The sequence below is a fragment of the Heterodontus francisci genome, chromosome 8, assembly GCF_036365525.1.
Source record: "Heterodontus francisci isolate sHetFra1 chromosome 8, sHetFra1.hap1, whole genome shotgun sequence".
In the NCBI taxonomy this organism is placed as follows: domain Eukaryota; kingdom Metazoa; phylum Chordata; class Chondrichthyes; order Heterodontiformes; family Heterodontidae; genus Heterodontus; species Heterodontus francisci.
In genome coordinates, this window is record NC_090378.1 from 28592994 (window position 1) to 28612912 (window position 19919).

General features: G+C 42.8%; 1 protein-coding gene across 1 annotated transcript in view; it reads right to left on the bottom strand.

Moving 5' to 3' along the window:
* Positions 1–19919, bottom strand: part of LOC137372493 (phospholipid phosphatase-related protein type 5-like) — a 114047-nt gene that overhangs the window by 42056 nt on the left and 52072 nt on the right. The window contains exon 2 of the mRNA XM_068036362.1: positions 13380–13512. Coding sequence (XP_067892463.1) covers positions 13380–13512 — 133 coding nt within the window. The remainder of the gene's footprint in view (positions 1–13379; positions 13513–19919) is intronic.

The window sequence follows — 19919 nt, forward strand, 5'->3', positions numbered from 1 at the left end:
TTGAATCTTTTACCTATGTTTCACTTGCTTGATGAAGATTGTGAGTGTAAAAGTATTTGCATGAATGAATACTTTTACTTTGGAATGAGTGTTACAGTGAATAACACTGTTCTAATCTGATTTTTCAATTAATTGTTGAATCGCAGCTTATTGGAGGTGATATGTGCAAATTGAAAAACAAAATTGTGAATTCCTTTTATTAAAATAGTTGATTTGATTTTTTAAATAGTTTTGGTATATTTTAAGTTGGAATCTCTTACATTTCTACTTCAGACCCTAATGAGGGGATTGCCAATATATTGCCTCAATATATATGGATCAAATTACAATGTAATAGTGTAACTAGTCGGAGAACAGTATTATTTTATTCCATGGGAAGTAAAGGCTATACAAATCATAAGACACTGCAGAAATCACCACTATTTTCCAATACAAGACACTTCCCCAAAGAAAACATGTTCATTTATGTGAGAAACTGCTCTGATGCACCATCTGGTTTAGTGCTGAACTGCACAGAGCAGGAAGGTGCCAGATTTGCTTTGGACTCAGTTAGCTGATCATGATTGGGGTGCTGGGAGAAATGCTACAATTGGCTTTAGTGTCCCTGGGCTAGGTAAAGGGAAAGTCAGCTGAGATTCCTGCTTTTGATGGCTATTCAGTGAACTGCGCCACATCCTCACCCCACTTCAGGGAAGTGTATGTCCTGCATGCTCGATGAGGATAAAACTTGGCGTCATGTTTAGTCAAATGGCCCATTAACACCTCTTGTCCAGGCTAGCACATGAATAATATTGACTTTGGACAAGGTACTGGAGGATTGTACACTAGAATGAGAACATTGGAGATGGGAAAGAGGAAATCCACATGTAGTTACAAATTGTACACCAGGTTGCATCAGCAATTAAAGTGATACTCATGTGTGTCTCTTGATAGCAGAGCATTCTACCAGCAAATGTGGCTCTTTCCTGAAAGCATGGAATGGTACAGCTGATAATGACAGACAAGGCTTCTTACCTCTGGATTAAATGGAAGAGCAGTGCAGAGAAATATGGCTATGGGGATAATGAGGAATATGCAGAGAAAAGAATTGAGTGGGCCACAAATATCCCCAATTAAATTTCACTTCTAATTCCACTTCTGTTATATCCACTTCAAATGAAATCACTTGAAGACACATATACATTGTGACAGCTGGAAAGGACATTTTGCACTCTAAAGGTTGATGCCCTCAGTACCAGTCAATTATTATAGGTGTTACACCATCAAGCCATGAAATTTTGGACATAATTTTTCCAAGTAGTTTTTGAGAGTCTTCTAGATTAATAATCCATTAACATTAAAACCAATTTCTGAGCCAATGCTTATTAAGCTTTTGACAATCCTGAATGGATAGATTATTTAACACATCCAAGTGCATTTTTCCATCTACAAAAGAGACACAAGTAGAAACATAGAAACATCAAAACATAGAAAATAGGAGCAGGAGTAGGCTATTTGGCCCTTCGAGCCTGCTCCGCCATTCATTATGATCATGGCTGATCATTCAACTCAGTAACCTGTTCCCACTTTCGCCCCATATTCTTTGATCTCTTTAAATCCAAGAGCTATATCTAACTCCTACTTGAAAACATACAATGTTTTGGCCTCGACTGCTTTCTGTGATAGCAAATTCCACAGGCTCACCACTCTCTGGGTGAAGAAGTTTCTCCTCATCTCAGTACTGAATGGTTTACCCCGTATCCTTAGACTATGACCCCTTGTTCTGGACTCCCCCACCATCGGGAACATCCTTTCTGCATCTACCCTGTCAAGTCCTGTTATAATTTTATAGGTTCCTATGAGATCCCCCCTCACTCTTCTGAACTGCAGCGAATATAATTCTAACCGACTCAATCTCTCCTCATACGTCAGTCCTGCCATCCCAGGAGTCAGTCTGGTAAACCTTCGCTGCACTCCCTCTATAGCAAGAACATCCTTCCTCAGATAAGGAGACCAAAACTGCACACAATATTCCAGGTGTGGCCTCACCAAGACCCTGTATAATTGCAGCAAGATATTCCTGCTCCTGTGCTCGAATCGTCTCGCTATGAAGGCCAACATAGCATTTGCCTTTTTTACCGCCTGTTAGACCTGCACGCTTACCTTCAGCGACTGGTGTATGAGAACACCCAGGTCTCGTTGCAGATTCCCTTCTCTCAGTTTATAGCCGTTCAGATAATAATTTGCCTTCCTGTTTTTGCTAGCAATGTGGATAATCTCACATTTATTCACATTATACTGCATCTGCCATGCATTAGCCCACTCACTCAACTTGTCAAAATCACCCTGAAGCCTCTCTGCATCCTCCTCACAACTCACCCTCCCACCCAGTTTTGTGTCATCTGCAAATCTGGAGATATTACATTTAGTTCCCTCATCTAAATCATTAATATATATTGTGAATAGCTGGGGTCCTAGCCCCAATCCCTGCAGTACCCCACAAGTCACTGCCTGGCATTCGGAAAAAGGCCCATTTATCCCTGCTCTTTGTTTCCTGTCTGCCAACCAATTTTCTATCCATCACAAGACACTACCCCCAATCCCGTGTGCTTTAATTTTACACGCTAATCTCTTATGTGGGACTCTGCCGAAAGCCTTCTGAAAGTCCATATAAACCACATCCACTGGCTCCCCCTCATCAACTCTACTAGTTACATCCTCGAAGAATTCTAGTAGATTTGTCAAGCATGATTTCTCTTTCGTAAATCCATGCTGACTCTGTCTGATTCGACCACTGTTCTCCAAGTGCTCTACTATAAAATCTTTGATAATGGACTCTAGAATTTTCCCCACTACTGACGTCATGCTGACTGGTTTATAATTCCCCGCTTTCTCTCTACCTCCCTTTTTAAATAGTGGGGTTACATTAGCTACCTTCCAATCTGTAGGAACTGCTCCAGAGTGTATAGAATCTTGGAAGATGACCACCAATGCATCCACTATTTCTAGGGTCACTTCCTTAAATACTCTGGGATGCATACCATCAGGCCCTGAGGATTTATCTGCCTTCAATCCCATCAATTTCCCCAACACCATTTCTCTACAAATACTGATTTCCTTCAGTTCTTCTCTCTCATTAAACCCTGTGTTCCCCAACATTTCTGGTATGATATTTGTGTCCTCCTTTGTGAAGACAGAACCAAAGTATGCATTTAGTTGGTCAGCCATTTCTTTATTCCCCATAATAAATTGCCCTGTTTCTGACTATAAGATACCTACATTTGTCTTCACTAATTTTGTTCTCTTCACATACCTATAGAAACTTTTACAGTCAGTTTTTATGTTCCCTGCAAGCTTGCTCTCATACTCTATATTTTCCCCTTCTTAATCAATCCCTTGGTCCTCCTTTGCTGAATTCTAAACTGCTCCCAATCCTCAGGTCTGTTGTTTCTCCTGGCGAATTTGTATGCCTCTTCCTTGGATCTAATGCTATCTCTAATTTCCCTTGTAAGCTACGGTTTGGCTACCTTTCCCATTTTAGTTTTGTGCCAGACAGGAATAAACAATTGTTGCAGTTCATCCATGCGTTCTTTGAATGCTTGCCATTGCCTTTCCACCATTGTCCCTTGAAATAACTTTTCCCAATCCATCATAACCAACTCATGCCTCATACCTTTGTAGTTTCCTTTACCAACATTCAGGACCCTAGTCTCAGAATCAACAATGTCACTCTCCATCTTGATGAAGAATTCTATCATATTATAGTCGCTTGTCCCCAAGGGGTCTCACACAACTAGATTGTCAATTATTCCTCTCTCATTACACAATACCCAGTCGAGGATGGCCTGTTCTCTAGTTGGTTCCTCAATGTATTGGTCCAGAAAACCATCCCGTATACACTCCAAGAATTCCTCCTCTATGGTATTGTGACTAATTTGATTTGCTCAATCTATATGCAGATTAAAGTCACCCATAATTACAGATGTTCCTTTATCGCATGCATTAGGCAGAGATACATGCTTTATTTATATAGACTATCAGACAATCGGTATTAAACAGTCAGTTTTTCAAGATGTGTCAGCTTGTTAGAAGACACACAGAAAAAAAATCAGCTTTTATTAGTGGGATTGGAATTGTCAATATTGACCAATTAGACTATTTGGAAAGCAGGACTGCAGGCTTTCAGAATCAATCCAACCATTTAGGGAGCAGACTGGAGGTTGTCAGAGTTAATCAGACATCTGTATGTGAACCTGTACAAAAAGGTTTTGAAGATAAAGGCCGGAATTTTATGTCGCCCCAGCAGGTCAGATGGTGGCGTCGGATGGAGGCCTACCCGCCCCGATTCCATCTCCAAACAAGTTTACGGAGGTCAGGTGGGGGTGGTGGGGTGGGGAGTGGGAAACGGCCCGCCCGCCTGAGGCCAATCAAGACCCTTAAGGGCCACTTAATGGCCACTTAAGGGCCCTCACCCGCCTTTTACCCGTGGCAAGTGGGTGTGCCAGGGACGTGGAAGGCCGCCCAGCGACAGCTGCTAGCAGGTTTTGGTCTTGTGGAGAAGGCACCACCGCTTGTGCCTCAGGTTAAATGTCAGATTGGGCTCCTATCGGAGCATGATCTGCGTGCTTAAAGTGGAGCTCACCAGCATGGGGCAGGCATCCTTGCAATGTAAAATGCAGTAGGCCATATCAGGATGGGGAATGAGGGGGTAAATGAGGGGCTGTCTTGTACTGACGAGATGTGGAACCATTGCCTTGGCCAATCTCTGGTAATTCTTTTGTCTCTCCAAGCACTGTCTCTTATGCAAATGTTCTTCCAACTAAGTGTCTGGTGATCTTCAAACAAGTCATTTCTTGACTCCAATAACAGTTTAAAATCAATGTTCATATGAACAAAGAACAAAGAACAGTACAGCACAGGAACAGGCCATTCGGCCCTCCAAGCCTGCGCCGATCTTGATGCCTGCCGAAACCAACACCTTCTGCACTTCCAGGGCCCATATCCCTCTATTCCCTTCCTATTCATGTATTTGTCAAGATGTCGCTTAAACGTCGCTATCGTATCTGCTTCCACCACCTCCCCTGGCAGCAAGTTCCAGGCACTCACCACCCTCTGTGTAAAAAACGTGCCTCACACATCCCCTCTAAACTTTGCCCCTCGCACCTTAAACCTATGTCCCCTAGTAACTGACTCTTAATATGGCAAAATTAATATGCCTCATTCTTGGCAGGTTGGGGTCTGCATGCCACCTTCATACTCAGTGGAATGAAATGCAATTTAAAAAATAATGCATTTCATGAAAAGGGACTAGATAAAAAATAAAGACAGGAAAACACACATGCATCTCTTATTCATTCAGAACCCGAATAATTGTTACATCCTGTCTTTTCTTGGTAGCAGTGCTGCTTTAAATGACCCTTTTTGGCATCCCAATAAACATGTGATTTTTGGGAAGCTTTATCAGTTTGCAAATTTCCATGTTGGGCTCTTTGTTCCTGATGAGGTCTGCAGGGGGAAGGTTAGATTTAATTAGTCCTAGGTTGGAGGTCTGCTCAGGGGTGGCAGCAGAGGGCAATTCCACTCAGAACACTCTTTCAGTGCTTTGGTGAGTTAAGCAAGAGCTTTTCACCTTAGGGGATGGTTCCCTTTTTTCCTGACTATGGGGGAGGATTCTTTGCAAATCTTCCCTTTGTCCTCTGGGACACTCCTGTTTGCAGGTATTTGTCCACATTCTGCTGCATTCCCCTGCGGCACCTCGACTAGGTGAGGCAGCACCCTCACAGTTTCTCTTCCCTCTTGAGGACTTTCTATGTCTCTGCAGGTTCCTGCAAATGCTGTAACAACTCTGGTGGGGTGTTTCTAGTATCTGAATTTACATAGGAGGATGTGGGGTCTAACTTTTCAAATATTTTGGGGTTGGCTGACCGGACAGCAGGGGTTTGGGATTTTTTCCTGGACTTCTTTTAACCTGCCCTTTTGTTCCCTTTTCCCCTGTTCCTTTCTAACCCATTGCCACCTTTTGCCTGCCTATCCCCTTTTGTTCTAGGCAGGGATCCCTTACAGTTCACCAGCCCTCTGCTGGAGGGTCCTCCAAACACCAATATAGGACTTAGGGGTGCAGATTTCACTGTAGGTTGGGGTTTCCCCTCAACCTGGCACATGTGGTAACTCCTATAGTACTCCACCACATTTTTGTGGAGTTTTGGCCAGTCAAACTGCTGTCTTATGCGGGCTTTGGTTTTTCGTATACCGACATGTACAGTCACTGCAATCTCATGGGCCATTCATACTATCTCTCTCCGGTACCTCTGTGGCACCACTAACTGGTGAACTATTGTCCACTCCTTGCTCTCAGGTCTGTGAGGAGAACTCCATTTCCTCATCAGTACCTCATTCTTCAAATAGTAGCAATCAGGGACTCCCTCTGCTTCATTTTCAGACTGGGCAGCCTGTGCTAACTCAGTACTGGTTCAGCTTGCTGCGCCTCAGCTAGGGAAGATCCATTTTACTCATTCCCTGAGTCTTCTAACTTTCCAAAGAAAGTCTTTGACAGACAGACCTCATGGTCGTCTGCCTGCAGTGCCAATGCAGTCTCCTCTGGAGGAGCTGGTTTGATCATGGCCTCATCCACTACACATTCAGGGAAACTGCAGGGGATGGTCTCCTGCCACTGCCCTGTCTCTCTAATCTCCTGCGGTCACTCTTTCACTACTGGGGAAGTTACCACCTTCATCCTCGCAAGATCATTACCTAGGAGCAGGACAACCCCGTGCACAGGCAAACTAGGGACAATCCCTACGGTCACCAGTATCGAAACTAGGTTGCACTCCAAGTGCACCCAGTGTACCATTCACCACCATTCTGGTGTGTAGTTCACTCTCTGGGGAAGAGGTCAAGCCTTTTCCCAATAAAAAGGGATCCAGTGGTCCCTGTGTCCCTGAGAATTACTTTGGGCTTGCTTGCCCCACTCGAGGTGTGTGGAGTTACTCTCTCTTCAGACACAAAACCCTGATAACCTTCAGGAATATTATTAAATTTTCCTGCACTTGCAGCCGTAAGCTTCCTGGATCTCATTCTTACTGCAGTTGAAATCACAGCTTGTTCAGCTGTGCTTTCCATTGGGATCCCTTCTTCACTGAGTGGGTGTGCCACGATTAACCTTACCGGTTTTCCTTTTAGTTTCCAGCAGTCAGTTCTTAGATGCCCTGCTTTATTACAATGGAAGCACACAGGTCTCCGGGTCTCACTCCTACTTACAGCACCTTACATTTTGGCTGGAGGAGGGCCCCTTGTGTCTCCTGCTTTTCTTTCCCTCCCAGGACTGCTTGGGCTTCTATCACCTTACCACCCTTTGTCCTTTTCGGATTTGTGGGGGTAATTAGGAAAGGTTTTCCCCTGGGAAACCAACTTATAAATGAGAGCAGACTCATTGGTCAGGACTGCTGCTTGCCGGTTCTATGAACCTTTTGTTCCTGTACATGTGTCTTTATGGCGAGTGGGAGAGAGTTTTTAAATTCCTCTAACAGAACTACGTCTCTGAGATTTTCATAACTGAACCATACTTTAAGAGCCCTCAGCCACTGGTCAAAATCCAGCTGCTTATTTCTCTCAAACTCCTGGTAAGTTTGATCAGCTTGCTTCTTGAGGGTTCTAAACTTTTGGCAATAGGCCTCCGGTACTAACACATATGCCCTGAGGATAACATTTTTTGCCAGTTCATAATCTGATGAACTCTCATCTGTCAACAAGGAATAAACCTCATGGGCTTTTTCTACTAATTTGCTCTGTAACAGCAGAGTCCAAGCCTCAGCTGGCCACTTTAACTGCCTTGCCAGTTTTTCAAAAGACACAAAAGATGCCTCCACATGTCCCTCATTGAATTTTGGGATCAGTTGAGAGAGTTTTAACAATTCTGTACCCAGCCCTGAATTACACTCCTCCATATTGGCCATACTTTCACTGGGGTTACTCTGTTACACCCGAGTTAACTCAAGCCACCTTAGCTCTTTCTTTGCATTCTTTCTGGAAGATTCTTTCTCTTTCTCTCTCCTGTCTCTCTCTTTCTTTCTCCGCTCTTTTTTTCCCCTCTCGCCCTCTTTCTTCATGTTCCTTCTGGAAGGCTCTTTCTTTCTCTCTCTCTTTCCTCAAATTCAAGTTTCCTCTGTTCCAATTATATCTTTGCTAGCAATACCCTGTTGGAGTCTGCTTCTAACCCTGTTTCTGTTTCTTCAGATTCATGGGAAAAGTGGTTGGACACTAGCCTTAGGAGTTCAGACTTCCTAGCCTTGGCACGGGCAGTGATCCCACACTGCTCAGCCATTTTCCTCAACTCCTCCATCGACAGTGTTTTTAATTTATCCCAAGTTAGGGAGTTGTCTTAGGGAGCTGCTAGCTTCAGTCACAGACATGTTAGTATTCTAGCACACACAACTACAGGAAAACCTGTATTGAAATCTTTTCTCTTTTTGTTTGGCATCAATTTGACTTCCCACTTCCAATTTCCTCATTTGTCTGTGGGTCAAATCCAGAACGCTCGCCCCCAAATTTCTGTTACGACCAGGTGAGAAGGGGTCGAGGGGTTCCCTCTCAGCCTTTGCCTGGTTTAACTATAGCAGGGTTTAATTTTAGAAACATCGTGTTTTTAGTTCCGTCTCAGTGAATCCTTGTTCACTGCTCCAATTGTAAGGCAAAGGAATCAGACAGGTTTCCTTAGATTTAAATAAGAAAAGGTGGAAGTTTATTTATCCTAACCTCTAATCCGGTTAATGACTACGAATATGCGACGTGACCATGCTAGCATGCATACGCGATAAACATACACACAGATAGAGACAGAAAAAGTAGTAGGAATAAAGGGGAAACGTTTGAGGCAATATCGGGATTATAATTACAGTCCCTTAAGTTCAATTTGGAGTCTTTGGTTGCCAGTAAGTCCTGCAATTCATTGGGGCCCTGTGCACACTTCAACTTGTTTCAATGTCGGAGTCTTTTCTCTCTTGAGGTTTACATGTTTTCTGTGGGTCCAGTGGCTTGGGAGAAAGTGAGAGAGAGAGACAGCCAGGAGAGAGGCTTCCTTGTTCCAGCTTCAGTTGCAAACTGCCTTCTGTTCCTTTCCGTGTGGCACAATTCAAAGCTCCAAGTTGGTCAGCAGATTAGTCATGTGACTAAATGGCTTAACCACTCCTGCGTTTGTGGATTTCGAAGCTCTCAGTGGTGGGGTGGTGGGGGAGTGGCAGTCGAGCTGTCTCTTACTGACAAGATGTTGAACCATTGTACAGACCAATCTCTGGTGATTGTATCAGTGAGCAATTCTTTTGTCTCTCCAAGCACTGTCTCGTAGTATGCAAATGTTCTTCCAGCCAAGTGAATGGTGATCTTCAAACAAGTCATTTCTTCACTCCAGCAACTGTTTAAAATCAATGTTCATATGGCAAAATTAATATGCCCCATTCTTGGCAGGTCGGGGTCTGGATGACATTATCGAAATGGCTTTTATTGAGGTCGCAAATGACATTCTATGTGACTGAAACATTAGTAAACTGCAGCTTCCCAACCTGTCTGAGTCTTTGATGTAGTTGGCCGCACCATCTTCCTCCAACACCTCTCCACCATCATCCAGCTAGGTGGGACTGCACTGACCTGGTTCCATTGTCATCTATGCTGCTGTATTCAGAGAATCACCTGCAATGGCTTCTTGGCTCAGTCCTGCACCTTTACCTCAGATGTCCTACAAGTATCTATTCTTAGTCCCTTGTATTCCTCATCTACATGCTGCCCCTCAGTGACATCATCTGAAAACACAGCATCAGATTCCCCATTTATTCTGACCTCATCACCACCTCAGTCAAACTCTCCACTCTCTCTAAGTTGTCAGACTGCTTGCCTGATCAGTACCAGAAGAACAGAAATTTCCTCCAAATAAATATTGAGAAGACTGAAGTCATTGACTTCAGTCCCTACCACAAACCATCAACTCCATCCATGTCCCAGGAAACTGTATGAGGCTGAATCAGACTGTTCACAATCTTGGTGTCATATTTGAACCTGAGATGAATTTCCAACCACATAGTCGCACCTGCACTAAGATTACCTATATCCTCTAAAATATTGCCTGACTCTGCCCCTGCTTCAGCCCATCTGCTGCTGAAGTCCTCATCCATTCTTTTATTACCCTCTAGACTTGACTATTCTTTTGCACTCGATTGGTCTCCCATTTTCTACACACTGTTAACCTGGTTATCCAAAGCTCTGCCGCCTGTCTCCTAACTTGCACCAAGTCCCATTCACCAATGTTCCTTCTAACTTTTGGTTGCTGTGTGTGGCCAGCCTGGTGCACTTTGCGGTCCCTTTAAGATTGACGGTGGCCATGCATGCGCACATTTTAAAATGAACGTTGCTTGTGTGTGGCCTGTTTGTTCCCTGCGCGATATGTTCCCGATTGTTGAGTGGCATAGCACCCATGTGGCTTACAGGAATCATTGTCATTCACCCAATACCCCTGAGTTTGCTGGCCTACATTGGCTCCTAGTTAAGCAATGCCTCGATTTTAAAATTCTCATCTTTATTTTCAAATCCCTCCATATCCTTGCCCTTTCCTACTTCTGTCATCTCCTCCAGCCCTACAACGTTCCATGATATCTGCTCTGTTCCAATTCTGGCCTCTTGAGCATTCCCAATTTTAATTGCTCCACAATTGGCGGCTGTGCCTGCAGCTGCTAAGCTCTCAAATTCCCTCCTGAAAGTCTTCCCCTTTCTTCCCTCCTTTAAGACCTTTAAACTTACCTTTTTGACCAAGCTTTTTGTAAGCTGTCCTAATATCTCCTTATGTGGTGCGGTGTCAAATTTTGTTTGATTATATTGCTATGAAGTGCCTTGGAACATTTTCCTATGCTAAAGGTGCTACATAAATGCAAGTTATTGTTGTTACTAATCACTAACGAGTCTATCAATTTGCAAATCCTAGGCTGTTCCCCTGACGACACAAAATTCATCTCTTTTACCTGTTCCTTAAGTTACATTTCTATGCACTAAGGGCTGGACTTTGTGGAGGAGGCAGGGCCTCCGACCCCAGAAAGAAGCGACAGCGCGGGGTTAGGGGGGAGGTGGGGGGGGCGGGGGGGGGGGATTGCGGGGGGGTGCACACTGCCTTGGCCTTTTCGTGTCCCCACCAGAGTAACCTTCCAGTGTTTTGAAGGTTAATTGTCCCACGCCGGGGTCCCTGTCTCTTTAAAGACAGGAATCCTGCCTCAAAGAGCTGCCAGCCAATCACAGGGCCAGCAGTACAGTACCATTGGCAGTCCGCCAGGAGCCGGTATTGCAGAGTCCTTGGACCCAGGCCCAGCACTGGAACCCTGGATCTCAGGTAAATGAGGCAGGATAGTCGGGCCCAGTCCAGAAGGCCCCAGCGAGGGTGTTTGGGGGAGTGGTTGTAAAGCCCAGGGAGATGGAGGTCCTGGAAGGTGCATTGTTTCATGGTCGGTGCTGTCCGTGGGTCACAGATTGCCCATGGAGACGGGACCCCACCCCACCTCCCAAGCCTGCAGGGAGGATGCCTCATTTTACAAGGCTCCCTCCCCACGTGGCAGTGGCACCCCCCGCCACTGGTTAGATTCCAGTGGCGGTGTTAACAGGCCCTTAAGTGGCTGTTAATAAGACACTTAAGGGCCTCAATTGGCCTCTGGGTAGGAAGCCCGTCATCAACCTATCCCGCCCCAACAAGATCACTTAGCAATGGGCCTCTGACCCCACTACTCATCGCGATTCTATGGGCGCCCCCACCTCCGGCCTCACTTGGGGGCCCCATAAAATCCAGCCCTAATCCAATAAAAGAAAATAAAGATTTTGACAGAGTCAAAAGAATAAAGTAGTCTCGAAATTCCTTTGACAATAATAATGGGTTCATGCTTAACAAAGACACTCCACTGTCCATTATCTTAATGTGTGCCTGTTTACATAAAGCGCAGTAAACAGTCGTCTGCTATTATTGTCAACGACAGTCCCTACCCATGTGTTATAAAGTTTCAAAGCAGAAAATATGATAAATGCCAACAGATTTAAAGGTTGAAATGACAAATTAGCCTTTCAGTCTGGCCTCTCATTAGAATGGTTTTCAAATTTTGTTTCAATAATATGGTCTCACCCTTATCTTTCCTGATACCTTAAAATATTACTTAAAGTAAAGAAATGGTTATTTAAGATAGCTTAAGCAGCACAGTATCAATTCAAATAATCACTGGGCTATCATGGGATAAGGACAAATGTGATAGCAAGCCGATTTTGTCTTTTTAATGCAAGAAAATAATTGCAACCACATTCTCTACACAAATGTTTCACAATGCAGAAAATACAGGCAGCATTTATTGTCATTTACAAACACAATGGTTTTGAAATTACGCTGTGAAATACTAGATCTGAAATGTTTTTGCTGCTTTATCAAAGGTGTTAGTCTGAATAAAATATGTGGTCTAATATCTCTGTTAAAATGGTGGACAGGTGAATTTTGGACAAATAGCTCAAAATAATTTGGCACTAATTTACTCGATATTCTGAATGCTGTAGTTAATATCTTTTGTATTACAAAATGATAGTGAACTGCAGAGAACAAAGTATTGGCAGATTAAAGTATAGAGATTTTGACCATCCTAAGTACTCAACATGAATCAATGGCAGCAATGTGTTCCAGAGTAGAATGGTTTTCATTGTATAATTGGCTCATGTTCAGTCTATGAGAGTGCCTTTGATGTATTTATAAACTGTATCTTGTGTTATCAGCTGGTAACAGCCTTTGCCGTCACTAAGATTACCACCTGCTCATGCTATTTAGTGAGAAATAGTAAAAACCATTTCCTCAATATAATGTCTCTTCAGCCAATCACTATTTCTATTTCAGTCCAAATATAAAACACAAGCATGGGCACACAGTCTGTTAATTGTAAAGATCAACATATTTCAATGCAATAAATAAAAGAGTTCCCCATTGTAGCCTGTAATCTATCCAAAAGCTATAGTCTGTCCTTGATATCAAGCTGTTTTAACAAGGCAGAAACCTGTTCAAATTGTAGCCATTTTCAAGAGAGATTTAAAATTGCACCTTTTATGAGTGTGGCAGAATCTATGAGACCATTTAATGTTATATTATTATTTTTAGTTCATTCAGGCAATACAATTAATGAAGGTATGTTTGACGATTTTGTCCATTCCATTAAATAATATTTAATATGAATTCGTGAAAATTGTATTGTTTGCATATTTTAAAGACTGTCTTTAATACAACTGGAAAGAAAATACAATAATCAAAGGGCAGCAATCTGATTATACGTATTGTGTATTTTTAATTTAGAAAACGTTAGCCTTGTAAAATGGCATGCTTTTTCAGACAGAACTTTAAATATTACTCTTACCAAGGAACCTAACTGTTCTGCGCACCAGTGGATTGATGTAACAACAATCTCCAGTTATTATGGTCTTCTCACGATTTCCAAACTCCTTAGTAGCTGATTGAAGGAAAAATACAGCCACTTCTCCCACGATCATCTTGTAAACAATAAAGAGATTATTGCATTTAAAAATTAGCACAATGAAACATGGAAATTCTAACATACATATTACTGCCACCAATTACAGATTGTTTTGGTTAGCATCCTCGACAGGTTTACTGGGACATTTTGGCAACGCTGGCACATTCATTGCCGATTGAACCCAATCACTAAGCAATGTATCGGAAAATCTTTGCTGGTGAATAATAGTGACACACAATTATCTGTCGTAAATATATTATATATATATAGATATTTAACCAGGTATAATTGTGTATCACTATTATTCACCAGAAAAGATTTTCTAATACATATTTGTGCTATTCTAAAAATACAAAGGAATATTGGATTTTGAAGTCTTTCGCCAAGAGACTATTGTTCATAGCCTCGATCTCCCACATTGCTGTCAGCTAGTTTAGCAAATGCTACAGCTTGACGAGCAAATTGTACAATTGTTTGAAGCATTTTATTGCTGACTTTTTTTGGCCCTGTTTTAAAAATTTGAACCAGCTCTGACAAATGTTCTAAAAATGTGCCACTTACAGTGAAGCAACAAAAATGTTCAATATAATAGTATACAGTATCGGTAGTTACTGTGCCTCCAAATGACTACTAGCATTTACCAGGCAGCAAAATGCAAATATGATTGTCAGTGTGAGAGGTTAAACAGTACTGTAGCACATTTCAAAGTGAATCTATAAGGAAGAACAAGAGTCTGTAATTTTCCCCCAATTGTCCGAATGCATTTTCTGCTCAAAGTTTAGTGCAACAAAGTTTGTACGTTAACAACCTACTTTTTGCATATAATTTTTCAAATTGTTCAGAACAAATTGTTGAGGCATGTGCCTCCAACCTGGTTGGGCTTGGTCTCCAAAAAATGTTGCTAGTGACATGCGAGAAAGGTTCATGTATGCATAGTTCATGCATACGCACCATCTTGGTTGAATTCATTTGCAGCCATTCCCTGGCCCCTGCTGGTCTCTTTGCCTCCAGAAAAGCTCTCACCTCCTCCTCACTTATACCAGGCATGACAATTTTACAATGAAAAATGAGAATGCCTTTTTTTATATTTGATTTTTGAGACATCCAGATAACTTGTTGCAGAAAATCAAGCTAAATATTTTATTTGCACTCCCACCTCATGCAGCCCATATGCCCCAACTCCTGTAGCTCCATGCATTGTTTACTATCTTTACCCTCCTTCCCCCAAGTACTTTTTTTGCTCCGTGTTTCTAAATGTGTTTTGCTCTCTGTATCAGTGTATGTCTCTCAGTTTGTGTCCATCTCACTCACTTTGTTTTCTACAATGGTGGGGAGAACCTACTGCACAGAGGAAAAGGATGGATATAGAGTAGTAATTGTGACAAAACAGAGAGAAAGGATTGCAAAGACCAGAGTCAGGACTGCATGAAAGCTAGGGAAAACTACCATTGAACACTGCATGAGGGTAAATATCAACTACCCTCTGCCTGTTTGCAATTTCAAACTTCTTTCTCACTCATCCATCAATAAACGTGATTCATCTCAAGGATTTGGGTCTGCTGATAGTGAGGCCTATAAAATATCCTTGCCGTCCTAATACCATACCTTCAACAAAGCCAAGCTTCTTGTGGAGGCAAAGTCCCATTTTCATCCTGAGGACAGCCTCCATCATGCTGTGGGGCACTACCACAGTGCTAAATAGTAGAGATTCAGAACAGATCCGGCAGCTAGTTCCAGGTGCACAGATCATTAAAAGGTCATCAACAGTGCAGAAAATAATCAAAAAGACTAATGGAATGCTGACCTTTATACCTAGAGGACGAGAATATAAGGGGGTAGAAATCATGTTTCAACCATACAAAGCTGTGCTTAGACCACACCTGCAGTACTGTGAGCAGTTCTGGGCACCACACCTTAGGAAGGTATATTGGCTTTGGAATGAGTGCAGCCTCGATTTACTAGAATGATACTCCAAGGGTTAAGCTACGAGAGGGCTTAAACAAATGAGTGTTGTACTCTCTCGAATTTTAAAGATTAAGGGGTGATTTGATCAAACCTTTCAAGATATTAAGGTGAAGAGATAGAGTGGATAGAGTGAAACTATTTCTGCTAGTTGGAAAGTCTTGGATTAGGGGGCATGGTCTAAAAATTAGAGCCAGACCTTTCAGAAGTGAAATCAGGTGGAAATTCTTCACACAAAGGGTGGTAGAAGTTTAGAACCCTCTTCTGCAATTGGCAATTTTTGCCAGATCAATTTTAATACTGAGATTGAGTTTTTTTTAGCCAAAGGTATTAAGGGATATTAACGGGCAAGGCATATATATTAGGTCACAGATCAGCCATGATCTCATTGAATGGCAGAACAGGCTCAAAGAGCATAATGGCCTTCTCCTGTACCTATGTTCCTATGTTCTAAACTGGGAATCCATGAGGCACTGTGGGCTATCAGTAGCAGCAGAATTGCGTACCACCACAATTTGTAACCTCATGGCCCAACATATCCCTCTCTTTACCATTATCACCAAGCCAAGGGACTAAATCTGGTTCAATGATAAGCAGAGAAGAGCATGCCAGGAACAGCACTAGGCATACCTAAAATTGAGGTGCCAACCTGGTGAACATTACCATCCTCAATGATGCTGGAGCCCAGCATGTGAGCGCAAAAATAAAGCTGAAGCATTTGCAACCATCTTCAGGCAGAAGTGCCAAGTGAATGATACATATCGACCATCTACTGAGGCCCCACCATAACAGAAACCAGCCTTGAACTAATTTAATTCCATCTACTGGGATATCAAGAAACAGTTGAGCACACTGGATACAGGTGGTGCTAAAGGCTTGCCCTCCAGAACTAGCTGCACCCCTAGCCAAGCTGTTCCAGTACAGCTACAGCACTGGCATCAACCTGGCATAGTGAAAATTGCCAGGTATGTTCTGTCCACAAAGAGCTCCAATCTGACCAATTACTGCCTCATCATTCCACTCTCAATGATCAGCAAAGTGATGAAAGTTGTCGTTGATGGTGCTATCAATTGACTTTTACTCATAACCAGCTCACTGATGCTCAGTTTGGATTCTGCCAGGATCACTCAGCTCCTGACCTCACTACAGCCTTGGTCCAAACATGGACAAAAGAGCTGAATTCCAGAGATAAGGTGTGAGTGACTGCCCTTGACATCAAGGTAGCATTTGACCGAGTATGGCATCAAGGAGCCCTAGTAAAATTGATGATGATGATGGCTAGTTCTTTGCAGAAAAAGATTCAGGGGAAGATTTGGTTCTATGGGTGCTGGCACACTCATTGGTAGTGAAGCAGTCCAATTCTAGATCTGCAGGTTCTTGAACATTAGGTGCACAAGAATTCTTGATCTGGGGGAACCCGAGCAGATGCAGTTTCCTTCCGTTTTCAACTTTTTTCTCCTATAGCTTTGCATCTCAAGGACTCAAACCTGCATGCAGCATTCCTGATTTTTGAGCATTGGTTGTTCCTGTCAGCAGCCTCCTGCTCCCACGTCTGTTATTCAACATCAGCCAAGGAGAGTTGTTTCTTCAGCTGGTCCTTGAAATGTTTTCGCAGAGCACCTTGATTCCAAGGCAGTATTCTCCATACAACACTGCTTTTGGCATTTTGGTGAACTCCATGTGTGACACATGCCCTGTCCGGCACATCTGAGGTTGTGGGAGAATGCTCTCCATGCTGGGTAAGCTTGCTCTTCTAAAGGACTTCAATATTTATAATGTAATCCTGCCATTTGATATTCATGTTAGAGTGCAAGCAGTGTTAATGGAAGCGTTCAAGTAGCTTAATTTGTTCACTGTATACGACCCAAGATTCTGAGCTACATAAAAAAGGGTAATGACAACAACAGCTCTGTATACCTGGATTTTCATGGAAATGTGCAAGGAGTGATTTTTCCAGACTTATTTAGAGAGGCAACCAAAATAGCTGTTGACTTTGGACAAGCGATTGTCAATGTCTTTACTGATGGAGGCATCATTTGAAATAACACTGCCATGATATATGAATTGATCAACAGTGTTGAGATTTTCGTCATCGATATTGATCTGTGGTGTGTTGCAATTTTCACGGGGTGGGGTTGGAACAGCATTTCTGTTTTCTTCAGGATGATGGTTAGGCCGAATGGCTTTGCTGCTTCAGAGAAATGGTTCACGATGAGCTGTAGTGCTTCCTATGTATGGGCCACAAGGGCACAATCATCAGCAAAAAGAAGTTCTAGGATGTGCACTTCTATTGTCCTTGTAAGTGCCAAGAATCGTCATAGACTGAAAAGACTCCCATCTGTTCGGAAGTGGATGTAAATGCCCTCTGTCAAATATCTCTTGGCCTCCTGAAGCAATCAATGTAAATCAGGGGGAGAACTCTCCACCAGCTCAAGTCATGCCTCGCACAAAGGAAGATGGTTGTGGTGATCGGAGGCCAATCATCTCACTCCCAGGACATCACTGCAGGAATTCTTCAGGGTAGTATCCTAGGCCCAACCATCTTCAGCTGCTTCATCAATGACCCTCCCTCCATCATAAGGTCAGAAGTAGGGAAGTTTGCTGATCATTGCACAGCGTTCAGTTTTATTCGTAACTCCTCAGATAATGATGAAGTCCGTGCCCACAAGAGCTGGACAACATTCAGGCTTGGATTGATGTGGCAAGTAATAGTCATGTCACACAAGTGCCAGGCAATGAACATATCCAACAAGAGAGAATCTAACTATTTTCCCTTGACATTCAACAGCATTACACTCACTGAATCCTCCGCCAACATCATCTCGGAGGGTCACCATTGACCATAAACTTAACAGGGCCAGCCATATAAATACCATGGCTACAAGAGCAGGTCAGAGGCTGGGAATTCTGTGGTGAGTAACTCACCTCCTGACTCCCCAAAGCCTTTCCACAATCTACCAAGGCTTGAGTCAGAAATGTGATGGAATACTCTTCACTTGCCTCGCTAAGTACAACTCCAAAAACACTCAAGAAGCTCAACATTATTCAGGACAAAGCAGCCCACTTGATCAGCACCCCATCCATCGCCTTAAACTTTCACTCCTTCCACCACTGGTGCGCCATGATTGTAATGTGTACCATCTCAAAGTTGCACAGTAACATGGCGAGGCTTCTTTGACAGCAACAGCCAAACCCGCAACTTCTTCCGCTTAGAAGAACCAGAGCAGCAGATGCAAGGGAATGCCACCACCTCCATGTTCCCATCCAAGTCACATACCATCCTGACTTGGAAATATATTGCCATTCCTTCATCGGCACTGTGTCAAAATCCTGGAGCTCCCTACCCAATACCACTGTGGGTGTACCTACACCACATGGGCTGCAGTAGTTCAAGAAGGCAGCTTAACACGACCTTCTCAAGGGCATTTAGGGATGGGCAACAAATGCTGGCCTTGTCAGTAAAGCTCACATTCTATGAATGAGTCAAGAAAATCTCAGAAATAAATACTTGCATTTGTATAGCACCATGCTACATCACTGAAATTTCTCAAATCACTTCTCATGATAAATTACTGTTTGGGGGTGTGTGTGTGTTCAGATGCAGATGCCTCAAGCGGGCAATGAGATTAATATACAGTTACTGTGTGATATGGTGACACTGGTTAAAAGACATACGAACACACGAATTAGGAAAGACAAATATTAGCTGAATAGTACCATGCAATGCAGCTGATATTATAGAAGGAAGGCAGTTTATTGTCTCAAAGAATGGCACCTCAGTACTGCCCAGGAGTTTCAGTCTAGGTTATATGCTTGCATGCTGGTTTAGAGTTTGAACCTGCAACCTTCTGATTGACTGGTGTGGGAGCACACTTAGGAATTGTCATCTTGGAGAAATTCCTCAGTCAAGCAACTAAACCAAACTTAATTCTTTGACTGAGGTGCCACCAAGGACATCGAGAAAGCAACTAGATAAAGTAATGGCACATTATTGGATTGATTAGTTAATGCAGAATGTAAACTGCAGTGCCCAACTGAATATTTATATTTTGAAGACCACTGAATATCTCCAGTGGATTGTACACATTCATCCACATGGCAAAGCAGCTTCTAGGCTTCATGCATCAGCCAAGCACTTTAAATACACTATAGTTGGTAACCATCCCCTCAGGATATGAGCATCTTAATGGATCAAATAACAGAAAATGCTCTCACTTGGCAGTGCATTAATGCTTTTTAGTTTCTGAAGGTGGACAGCACGCATTACAGACAAATTCCTTCTCCTCCTATTCTTTAGATTTAAATTCTTCCCTGAGGTTACTGAGTCTGAGTATGTATCTTGAATATGAACTGATGGTTAAGAGGTTATAAGATAAAGGTCTTCCTTAGCCTTGTTAGCTGCCGAAACATTACATTGATCTTCAGATCACATCTTTGTTCAGTCACTTAAGATGCAATCCA